Source organism: Lipotes vexillifer, unplaced genomic scaffold, assembly GCF_000442215.2.
Source record: "Lipotes vexillifer unplaced genomic scaffold, Lipotes_vexillifer_v1.1 scaffold155, whole genome shotgun sequence".
NCBI lineage: Eukaryota > Metazoa > Chordata > Mammalia > Artiodactyla > Lipotidae > Lipotes > Lipotes vexillifer.
Genome location: NW_006779813.1, coordinates 1,119,266 through 1,131,769, shown reverse-complemented (window position 1 = coordinate 1,131,769; position 12,504 = coordinate 1,119,266). Strand labels below are relative to the sequence as shown.

The following is a 12,504-nucleotide window of genomic DNA, read 5'->3' as shown; positions in this document are numbered from 1 at the left end:
GAAGTAATCCAAAGAATGTAAGATATACATAATACCAGGGAGAAATAAAAACAAAAAGAATTAAAATACTGAACAAGAATAGCAAAGTAGTTTTTTCTCTCATATCAGTAAGATGAGACTTAAGGAAAGTATACAAATAAATTTAAAATTATCTTACCTTAAAACCTGCTTGCTTAAGAAAGTGCCCAAGTTTTCCAGTAATCTCTTGAAACCTTTCTTGTTGCCAATTAACCTGATAAAGATCCAATTTATTTTTAAAACTATGCTTCAGACCATGCTATATATAAAAAATTTAAATTTTTGCAATAAAATATAAAGTCGACTATAAAATATAATTATAAAATCTATTAAATATGAAATCTATTAAAATTAAAGCTCACAATGTCAGATCTTACTATTAATATGATCTAAAAGTAAAATTTCTTACAACAGAAAGGCTGGAAACAAACTCCAATGTTTATAGAATTTTTTGGATATGCTAAAGGTGACTTCAAATGTGGGGAGAAAAAGTGAATAACTTATTAAATTGTGCCTGGACCAACTGCTGAAATAAAATAAAATTACTGACACCCACCCCCAAGTCAAACAGACATCTTAGTGTATGTATATGTAATATGAACTCTAGATAACCATTCCCATGCTATAGTATTTAGGAGTAAATGTAACACTGTCTGTAACTTGTAACTTACATGGAAATTCATGTCAAAATAAGATAGATTAATGGATGGATACAGGGGTAGATAGACAAAAATGAGATAAAGCAAGTGGTAGAATATTATGTAGCAGGTATAATATGGGTGTTACTGTAACATTCTTTCAACTTTTATTTATGTCTGAAAATTTACATACTAAAATACTGGGAAAAAATAAAAGGTATATGTAATAATGATACTATAAAAGAGCTATGTAGAAAAACTTAGGTGAATATGAATTTGATCCCAGGGTAAGAAAATACCTAAGCATAATGAAAGAAATCAAAAGGAAATAGTAATATCTTTAAATTAAGTTTACAAATTGATTTTTTTAAAGTTTCAAAAATGAGCAAACTACATAAATTCCAAAAGAAAAAATACAAATGATAATATACAAAGTATATTTAAATATTATGACCATTCATAGAAGAGTAAGTTTAAAGAAGAAAAATCATGTTTTATGTATCAAATTGGAATACAATCTTTTAATAACAGCAGTGTTGATAAGAATTTGGGGAAGTGAATACACCATATAGAAGGAAATAACTAGAACTCTTCTCAAAGGTATTTTCATCATGTACAGTAAGTCTTAAAAAATATATATAGATATATATCCTTGGGCCCAGAAATTTCCATAGAATAGACTATTTCTAAACATATACACACACATACACAAAACTGGAAATATTCAAAAGTAGGGGATTGTCTGAATAAATGTTAGTGTATCTTTAAAATACACTAGAATAAAGCTATAAAAACTACCTCTTTGCCTCTTTGCGTAAAAATTATTAATTACTTGGAAACATGAACAAGAATATTGTCAAGTTTTTGAAAAAGTAGATAATGAAACAGACTAGAACCCAATATTATTAAAAAAAGATTTTTACGTGTAAAAATAAATTGGATGGAAGTTCAAAATGAAAAGTTAAAAATTGGGCGGGGGAGTTAGAAATATAGGTTATTTCAGGTTTTCTTTATACTAAAATAAATATGCATTTTTATAACAAAATGACTTTAAGATTTATAAATTAATTCTGAAAGTGAGAATTTATCTTCTTGCTTAAAAATTACTAATACCTCATTTATTTAATATTAGCATCATGAATTTATTTTTTAAAATATGAAAACTGGACCAAGAAAATGTATACTAGTCACACCTGAGGTCATCAATACGGCAGAACATCATCTTAACTACCATCGAAAATGAATTCTCAAGAAGCCTTTAAATACCTGATCCATTTTATTGACTGCAACTGCGAGCTGGGTCACTCCCAGAGAACGAACCAAGAGGCCATGTTCTCGTGTTTGTCCCCCAGTCTCAAATCCAGCTTCAAACTCTCCCCTGCTGGCATCTACAACTAAAACTGCTACATCTGCCTAAAAAAGAAAAAAATAACAGTCAAAACTAGAAATAATGTCACAGCATTTTAATTCAAAGGACAGATTATTAAATTAATTGTGTTGGTGAGATTTTAAAGGCAGACTCCAACCTGACACCAAACACAAAGCAAATCAAAGGAATTACACAGATGGATTAAAATTTTAAATAGAAGAAAGTACTAGCATGTGCCAAAAAAATAATGACATAAAAAATTAAAAATTCCCCTATTTGATTACATAATAATTATGATAACCAGGCAAAGGAGGAAAAACATAAAATTAAAACATACTTAAACAGGGACAAATATTTATAACATTTAAGGTAAAAGGTATAATCTTAATATCAAGTCTTTACCAAAGAAGAAAAAAAGTACAGCTCCATACAAAACTAGTTAAATGATACAAGCAACTTGCTAAAGAAGAACTATAAATGGTCAATAAACATTAAGAAAATTCAAATTTATTAGAAACCGAAAAAAAAAAAGGACGTTAAAAACACATCAACATAATCCTCCCTTCTCCAATTTTACAAATCTCAATGTCAAAGATTTAAAAGACAAAATTATTTACACAGGCAAGGGTGTAAGGAGACAGGCATTCATATACATTGCCTGGGGGTCAGCAAGTCCACCACCTTTCTCGAGGGTTTTTTTTTTTTTTTTGCGGTATGCGGGTCTCTCACTGTTGTGGCCTCTCCCGCTGCGGAGCACAGGCTCCGGACACACAGGCTCAGCGGCCACGGCTCACGGGCTCAGCCGCTCCGCGGCATGTGGGATCTTCCCGGACCGGGGCACAAACCCCTGTCCCCTGCATGGGCAGGCGGACTCTCAACCACTGCGCCACCAGGGAAGCCCCCTGGAGGGCATTTTCACAGTAAGAATTAAGAACCTTAAAATTATGTTTATTTTGTTTCCCATCAACTCTGTATCTAGGAATTTATCCTAGAGAAGTAATTATGGATCTACAAAGAAATTTGTCAGAGTACTGTTTATGATTATAAAAAGTTGTCAGTAGGGCTTCCCTGGTGGCGCAGTGGTTGAGAGTCCGCCTGCCGATGCAGGGGGCGCGGGTTCGTGCCCCGGTCCGGGAAGATCCCACATGCCACGGAGCAGCTGGGCCACTGAGCCGTGGCCGCTGAGCCTGCGCATCTGGAGCCTGTGCTCTGCAATGGGAGAGGCCACAACAATGAGTAGGCCCGCATACTGCAAAAAAAAAAAAAAAAAAAAAAAAGTTGTCAATAAATGAATTTTCAAAAAATAGCATTATTCACCCTCCTACAGCCACCAAAAAAGAACCTGAATAACAAAGTTTCCTAACCTTTGTGGACCATTTTGAGAATCAGATGAAAGACATTTCTTCTCTTATACTCAATTTACACACACACACACTCACACACACACAAAGAAGGAAAAGTGCTAACCTTAACTTAGGTCATTTTCTTCTTTAGCCTTACTGAACCGAGTTTTACAGGTTCCCACTATTCCTTTGTGCTGTTGATGCTTCTTTATGTGACTCCACTTGCGCCATATGAATGCAGCGTTTGAAAATTTGCAGAAAACAGTTTGTACAACCATAGATGTTCCTCCATTCTCATTCTCATCAATGATTTGTCAGTGCATTGTCAGGACATTTCTTAAATGAACACTCCATCTTTCATTTACCCCTTTTACAGTTTTTGCCTTGTATGCATACCTGTTCTTATAGAAATCTGCTTTTCTGTAATTCAGGATATACTGGCTAAATTTGGCACTCCCCTCTTCAGCTATCTCAGACTGCTACAAGACAATCACTTTTTCTCAAGGGTCCTCTTATATTCGATTCACATCAAGTGCTCTGGCCTTTTGGTCAGAACAGAGTCCAGAACAGCTTTTCTCTTTGTTGTTTCCTCAATGACACTTCATGTTTCTGCTATCAGTTTTTAAAGATTTTCACGTCATCATATAATCCACACCATAATGGGAAATGAAATGGTCATAAAGTAAGTAAAGAATTTATCAGATACTTTGTTCGGAATACAACAGAACTTTATAATTTAAATCAGAAGTATCATGTACATACTTTGGTGGGGGCAATTTACACTATTATTTCTATTCTTTTTCCTTTAATTCTTATCCAAATATTCCTTCTGCTTTATATCTACTCTTAAGTGCATAATTCATACCCAAGCCTCATGACTTCTAATGTTAAACTCCTAATTTCTTCAATGAGATCCAGTTCTTTTGATCAAGGATTCTTAGTTAAGAGCACAAACTAAAGCAATCAATTTGAAAACTGGCTCTTTCACTCATGTGTAGTCAGTAGCAGGTCTCGCACCTCAGGCAAATAGACAGCTATCTCACCTCACAGAAACACTGGGGGATAAATGTAGTTTACTTAAAGTCCTGACCTTCCAAATCTTAGGCTCAATGACTGTAAATCTCCTTCTCATCAGGTTTTGCTAATAACTGTCAAATTACATTTACTTTTCTAGATTAAAAATTGAAAGTCATTGAACTGGTATTAAGATACCTAAGTCAGTAAGTATCCTTCCTGATCCTCTTTCCTATTAACATCTCAAAAAACATTACTGGGCAATTTCTCTATTCTTTCTAAGCAACAGCTTGTCTTTGGGAGCTCAAATGCCTATACATTTTCAAGGAAGCCTTTTAAGTGGTAAAAAGCGATCTCTCCTCATCCATCATGTATACTGTGTATATTCTTCTTGTAGTACATCTGTGTTAGCCTTTCATTGTTACATGTCTTACCTTTCTACACTGTGATTTCCTTGAGGAGAGGCAACATGTGCTATATGTATCTCTGTATCCAGAAAAGCCTACCACAGTACCTCATACACTGGGTACGTTACTTAATATCTTTGAGCCTATTTCTTCATTTGTCTCATAATGGAATTCTATTAAATAATCTCTAAAATCCTTTCCTACCCTAATTCCATCAGGAGTTTGGAATAAATGTTCTTTACGATTACTCTGGACTCTAAGATTCTAGGATTAAAAAACATTTCAGTGTCATTGTGTGTTCTGGTGTTTGCCTCTCCCATTAAACTATCAAAATGTGCTTTGTAGTCCATCATATCTCCACACTGCCTACCACTGTGCTTGGCACATTCAGTAAGTTTTCACTGAATGAAAACATATATACATACACACACATACATACACATACACACACATACATACATACACACACATACACATAAGGAAACAAAGAAAAATATATCCTTTGGTAAATGCAATGAGAAGAGTATCAATTTAAAATGGGGCTAATATGTATTTCACAGAATTGTTACAAGGATTAGATTAAACTAAATGCATGCAAAATACCTAGTACAGAGTCTGGCCTGTATTCAGTACTCAATCAACATGATAATTATTACTTTTCAATCTTCATTATCTCATTCAGTCCATGGACTGTAAATTAATATTCTGAAATTATATGTCAACTTCCTTAAATAGAATCAAATACTTCCTTATTTATCTTCAAATATATTCTAATTTATTCATATAACATCCTTTTTAGGTTGGCATGCTCATAACATTTGTTGATAAACATTCCCTTTAAATGGGTGGAAGAACTCAGAAAATGGTCAATCACTGAACACTTTTGCCAAGTGACACAAACTTTTGAACTCTCCATATTTTCCAAGAGTCATCTATTATAGAAGAAATCAATGTCCTATATGTGTAGTGCTATTTGCATTGTTTTAATTATTTAAAGTTATTATCTTTGGTTTTTTCAGTATCCTCATTAAGAATCATGTAAGCTTACAAATTGCAATGGTTTTTTAATCTTAAGAAAGCAAATAAACCACAGGGGGAAGACTCCCAAGCTTCACTATTTCTGCATAAATTAGCTCTTTAAAAAGATATATGACTTGAATATAAATATAGTAAAAAGGCAGATGTTGAAATATTCACTCCAACTTAGTAATAAATGAATTATAAAGCTATGCCTCACTGAGCCCTTACCATTATTTTTACTACAAAGAAATTTGTAGCTTTTATACATTTGCTTCTTTGTAATAAATTAGAAAAAGTTTTATAAAGTACCAATAGAGATCACGAAAAATACATTTCTCTATTTTTTTTCTAATTTTTTAAAAAGTTAAAATTTAAAATTTTAATATTTTAAAAGTTATAATCCTAGCATTATAACCTCAGCATCAGGAAATTTTATGTACAATCAGTGTACTTTGGTTAAGAAAATATCTGGTACCTGGGCTGCTCCTGTAATCATATTTGGAATGAAATCCTTATGGCCTGGAGCATCCATTAATATAATAACTTTGGTTTTGGTCTCAAACTTTGTCATACCAACATCCATTGTTACTCCCCTTAAAGAAAACATAAAATGGTTAGAATGCACCATAGAAATAATCAGTGTTATGGATTAAATTATTTAATAATATAGGTGAAATGACAGTCTAAATTCTTAAGTAATAATGGGAATTCTATTATAGTCTATTATTTTGAATAATTAGGCTATCTGGAATTTCTGCTGTAACAGAATTACACTGGTATGGCTTTAAAACAAGGTTTGGATACAACAAGAGCTTAATCAAAATGATTGATGCTTCCCATTTCCTTTTTTTTTTCAGTAAGAAGCAGTACAGATTGTGAACAAAGAAAGATATATAGGGACATATCTGGAGTGGGAAACAATATCGCAGATGAGAAAAGTTAAAAATGAAGAATGACCACTATCAGTATGTACCTTTCCTCATTTTCTTACATTTATGCTTCACTAATTATAGAAATAAACTTATAAAACTTTCATTTGTAAGGCTAGTCAGTATGTTACACATTTAGCAAACAGGAAATATCAAAGGAGATGAACAATTTTTTAACCATTGAGAGACAGGGACAGTAGTGGTTTTGCATCCCATGTCATCCTCTTGGAGTCCAACACAGTGCCTCTTCTTAGCCACAAAAACATAGATTCAGATACAAGAAAGCCCAGGAGGGTCTACAAAAGTAGCAAGTCTTTCTAGACTTCAGGAATTTAAAAAGGGAAATCACGTGGGCAATAAACTAGGTAATTATTCATCCTGGTTTGCCCAGGATAGTCCATAGTAAGGAATGAGCACTCCCTTCTACTACCGAAGTGTCCCAACAATTATAGTGGTAAAGTATGTGTTCACCCTAGCAGTCAGGTAACTGTGGGTCTCCTTAGTCAAGTTATTCTAGTTTAATCCGAAACCATGGGCCATTTGAGTTTGCAAAAATGATACTTAATTCTCTTTAATAATCCCCAAATAAGTGCCTGAGAATAGTGATGAACCAAGACTGAGTCTGAGCTCCTCCCTGGACTGCTTTGACCATACTCTTTTGACCCAGCTCTGCTCTGCATTTGTAACTGAGAGGATATGAAAATGTCACTCAGGCTACTAATTTCTGTCCAACACATGAGCAGAACAGAGGATTTATAAATATTTCACATGGTAGGATAAGCAATTCACTGTATTTTTGAAATGCTACTAAGGAATATATAGTGGTGAATTAAAACTCCCATTATGTATATGGAAGCTTCTGCTACCTACAGAATAAAGGAATATTCTAAAAATTGTAGCATGCTGAGCAATAGAAAACTACCAGCAGCAAAAATATGACAGCCAACTAGCAGATTTATTGTTAAAAAAACACTAAAATTATTAATTATTCTAGGAAAGAGATAGATTATTAGCTTACTTGCCTGCTCAACTCACACATGAAGTAAATTCAAACAAAGCCATTCTAACTTAATTATACTGCCCTCAATCTCTTTACTTACTTAATAGATGGTACAAAGAAAACTAAAAAGCCATATATCAATAATCTGCTTAATAAGCTGATAAGTGGAAATTTAGTCTTCTAATACTGATATCATACAAAATTATGTTTTCCAATATTCATTTTTCCAAAATGTGTAACTGTCTAACTATTTTTTCTTACTAGGTTGTAAAACAAGCTTGTGATATTATGAAGAATAAGAAAGACACCTACAAGAAAAAAACAAAACAAAACTCAAACCACTATGATATAAAATTCTATTTACCAGAAGAGCTAAGGAATATTGTGACCTGCTTTATTGAGAATTATCTTATATCAATACTCTAAGAAAATAAACATACTTTTAAAAAGTATGAAAATCCAAATATGTTCTCTAATCATATTCAGAATGAAGACATCGGAGAACAGAGTAACTTCTTTGTTGATTCAGGATTTTCAGAGGGCTTCAGTCTTTATTATTTTGAGACAGTAGGTATATTTGCCATTTCACTTAATTATAAGTGTCCTCTTTCTTTCCTGACAAAGGTGCCATTGGCTTCCCCATCCCTACCAGTTCTAACATGAAATATCTAAAAAGACTTCAAAAGAAATACTTTGGCCAGAGGTATATGAATATCTACATTCTCCTAAAACCTCACCAAAGTTAGCATTGAACACAGTAACACATACAGAAGTAATCGAATGGATTAGATCTACCTGGTAGGAGACAGGTTTAATTAATTGTTTGTTGACTCTGTCTCATAAAAGCATAGTACAGAAAGTATAAAGATGAATTAAGCCTGGTAATTTGAATTTACCGGTCATTTTGATTCTAGACAGAAGACAGTTTACTACAAAAAGTTACCTTTCCTTTATAACCTGATATAATAATCTTATGTATATTAACATTATATATATTAATTTTAAATTAAGAGTCTTACTCATAATTTTCATTCAAAATCAAGACAATTTGACATATACTCAGGGAAGTGACAACCGAAGCTTCTCCCACAGAATAATTAGCTAAGGGTTTTTACTGCCTTTTTCTCTGTGTTTTTAAAAAAATCTTTAATAAACATTTTTTAAACTATTTTCATAGAATTTGGAAGAGTAAAAAATGTATGTAGACTACAATGAAAACTACAATAAAACATTTCCCTGATAACTGAAAACTTTTTTCTAAAAATAGTCTCTAAAATATTTCATGCTTTGTTTCATGCATATTCAACACATTTACATACTTATTTAAAAGACTATATACCATTTCAGAATGAAAATTTTGAAATATAGTGACTACCTTTCCCTTTCTTCGCCAGTCTCATCCAAGACCCATGCATATGCAAACGAAGATTTGCCAGCCTTTTTAGACTCTTGTTCATACTTATGCATAGTTCTTTTGTTTACATTACCCAGAAGATAAAGCAAATGGCCCATCAGAGTACTTTTCCCAGCATCAACATGACCTAAGGAAAATTGATTGAGGATTAATACTAGATACATTTTCTAGATGTTGTTTATTTACATTGAGGCATTGCAGGAATATGTAATTCAATAGTTCATGTCAGTGTTTAGAGTAATAAATACCAATTTTTATCAAATAACAGTTAAGATGTCTAAATGGAGGGAAAAAAGCATGTCTCTTTAAAGGGGGGAAATTTTCCTTTATTTCTGGAAATTAAGATTGTCAACAAGACAGGCAATTTTCAAATGTTCACAAAATGAAAATGCCACAACCCAGTCTAATACCTCTTTAATGACTTGGCATTATTTCACTCAGAGTGACCTTGGAAACTTGACATTATGATGCAATGCCTCCTTGCTTCAAGTCTATTTACACCCACACAGAAACGCAGAGTGGAACAAGTTTCCATGCTGCCACTATAAAGTTATTGGGCTTAAGCAGTTGACTGACAATCCAGAGGAACAAAGGGCATTACCAATGACCACTAGGTTGAGGAGTTGCTTCCCTCCTTGCCGCTTTTCCAGCTCCGCTTTGATATCTATTTGTTGCCTCAGCTTGCTAGACTTTTTCACTGGTGTTGGTGTTGAACTCTGCTCTTCTGATGCTTGAATGGTGTGGGATGGAAGGGCTGATTTAGAAGCGGTCTCAAGTACATCAGAAGAAACAAGGCCGGTATCTTCACTACAATGTCCTTTTTGAGGTGTGTGGAAAATATGACCATTTTCTTCAGCAGTTAGTCTACAGAAAGCATAGATAGGAATAAACTGCTTAAAACAATTCAACTGACATCCTATAATGTCAGAAGGGCAGAGAAGTTGTCTCTTCATATTCCTTACACTTGCAGACCAAAAAATGATCTTCACTAAGTGGCTAGAGTCTGTTAAGGTGAAATGATAAGTAGCTAGACCCAAACCACACAAATACATACATGGAAGATCCCAGGAGAAAAACACACGACCAAAAACTAAGACAAGAAGAAAATATCCCATAAAATAACTGAAATTCAATGTGTAAGCCCATAGCTTAGCCATACAATTCTATCAAAACAGATGGCATAAAGGAGATATTTTGTAAAAGTTGGCATTGTGTTCCTAGAGATAAATCAGTACTAAAAAACTAGCTTTATCAGTTTTATCCCTAACTCATTCCTCCAACCGGACAGAGACAATTTTTTTTGCTCAAACACTATCCTTAAGGGAGCTACTGCTAAATGTGTACATTTTCTTATTACTTTTGGCAAAAGAGTTTTAATTCATTAATTCAACAAACACTTGATTAACTAAAAACTATATTAACATATACTAGCACTGATGTTGAGAAGAAAAGAAATGAAAATGTTATCAACTGATCCCAAAAGCTTACAATCTATTGAGGAACTCAGATATGTAAAGCAGAAGCAATACCATCTAGCTTAACTTATTTCCTCCTTGACAATGACATTGCCTCCGAAAGTAAACACTGATCTTAGTTCTTCAATAGTTCTTGGACTATCCTCCATAGAAACTATACAAGTGCTATGCCATGGATAGCTCTAAAGGATGTAATCTAATCAACCAGACTACGATGTGTCTTACCTTTCCTTCAACGACACAGAATTAGGACAAAGAACAGGTTAAACTGCAAGTTATTAAGAATGAAACCAATTATATGTGACTCAATGTGGATCTGGCAGAGAAGAATGACATACAGAAAGCAGTTTACAAAAATAACTTAAGGACTGCAGCTTAATGGAAATGTGTATGAACAGTAAATCTGTCAATATTTTCTTCTTGCCCACAATAACAAAAACAGATTCATTGTTCCCCCTCAGGGTGTTTTTACATGCTCAACACGGACCCTTCCTCCTATGCCTCAGGAAAGAATCACATTCGTTATATTTGCAACTTCATTAAAAGCCTCATATTCATTCCCATTTTATTTTGGTTTTGCAAATCTCCACTAACCAACTTTGGTGTTCACTTTTTAACATTGCTTAGACAGATTAGCTTCATCTCAAACTACAGGGAAAAAATATCAGTATGTGGAAAATGTTCCCATTCATTTTTTTAAGAGTCCAACCAAGTTAAGTAAATCAAATTTAAACTATAATTTGCAAACATTTATTTGAATGACCACAGCTAGTTCTCTAAAATAAAAACATGACAACTCTGCATTTAGGGGAGTAAAAAAAACCCCTACAAATTACAATGAAAGTATTCAACCAGAATGACTAGCCACGTCACAGAATCTGGTTCTGATCAGACCTGAGAGAAATCACAATCTCTGGCTGCAAATCTTTCTGTTTTCAGTGACAGAGGCTTTTCTTCAAAGGAAAGCTCATGCTAACTCCAACATGGAAAACAGATAAAAGCAGAACAGCTATGGCTGACACAGTGGGTTGAGGCCTGAAACTCAGCTCATCCACCAATCCAGGCAGCCCTGCTCAGGATATGAAGAGCATCACAAAACATGGCCTGACTCGATTATTTCATTTACAATTCAGTAACATGAAAGGTTTGCTTTTCTTTCACTTTCATAATAACATTCCCTTCAAGTAAATTTTAGGCAAACTGCAAATTAGTTCACTAAACTGTACAATGTTAGAGAAAAGGGTCAAAGTAATTAGAAAAGCATCAACGAAAATCTGTACTTAGTAAAAACTTCTACGTAATATGAAGTAAAAGCTAATGTTTTAAGATTTTGAAAAATCTCAAAGATGAGGTCTAAAAATGACCATTCTGGGTTCAGGATTATAATTACTGACTGGTACAAAAGAAAGTATAGGCTGGTTGAATATTTTTTCAGGTGCTTTCTGATATAATTTTGTAACCTCATCTACTATTTTAAAGTGACCGGTCTGTTTTTTTTTTAAAACCATCTTTCCAAGAGTGGGAACATTTCTACATGAATCTAGAGGCTTAATCTTTCTTTGTGAGTTATTTAAATGATACTGGAAAGCTAATAATTTAGATTGCAGAGGTTAAGCACAGAGTTATTTGTTCTCTATGCAAGGTTCTAACGATTTTTACTTACTGCACTTTCTAGAGAGATATTTACTATCTTTACTATTAGTGAAGAAAAAGTTTGCTGTTTCAGTTTCTTCTAAGAAATGCATTATCCTTTTTTTATAAGCTGCCACTGGGAATCACACTATGTAGAAATCTATGATGCTGAAATCATGACTCAAAAGTGTTTATGGGGGCTTCCCTGGTGGCGCAGTGCTTGAGAGTCCGCCTGCCGATGCAGG

General features: G+C 33.6%; 1 protein-coding gene across 2 annotated transcripts in view; it reads right to left on the bottom strand.

The window, feature by feature from the left end:
* HBS1L (HBS1 like translational GTPase) overlaps positions 1-12,504 on the bottom strand; it is an 84,482-nt gene that overhangs the window by 17,548 nt on the left and 54,430 nt on the right. For both annotated transcript variants that reach the window (XM_007452979.1, XM_007452978.1), the window contains 5 exons: positions 9,754-10,016; positions 9,114-9,279; positions 6,285-6,402; positions 1,923-2,069; positions 158-232 (listed from right to left, as the gene is read on the bottom strand). In XM_007452979.1, coding sequence (XP_007453041.1) covers positions 158-232; positions 1,923-2,069; positions 6,285-6,402; positions 9,114-9,279; positions 9,754-10,016 — 769 coding nt within the window. The remainder of the gene's footprint in view (positions 1-157; positions 233-1,922; positions 2,070-6,284; positions 6,403-9,113; positions 9,280-9,753; positions 10,017-12,504) is intronic.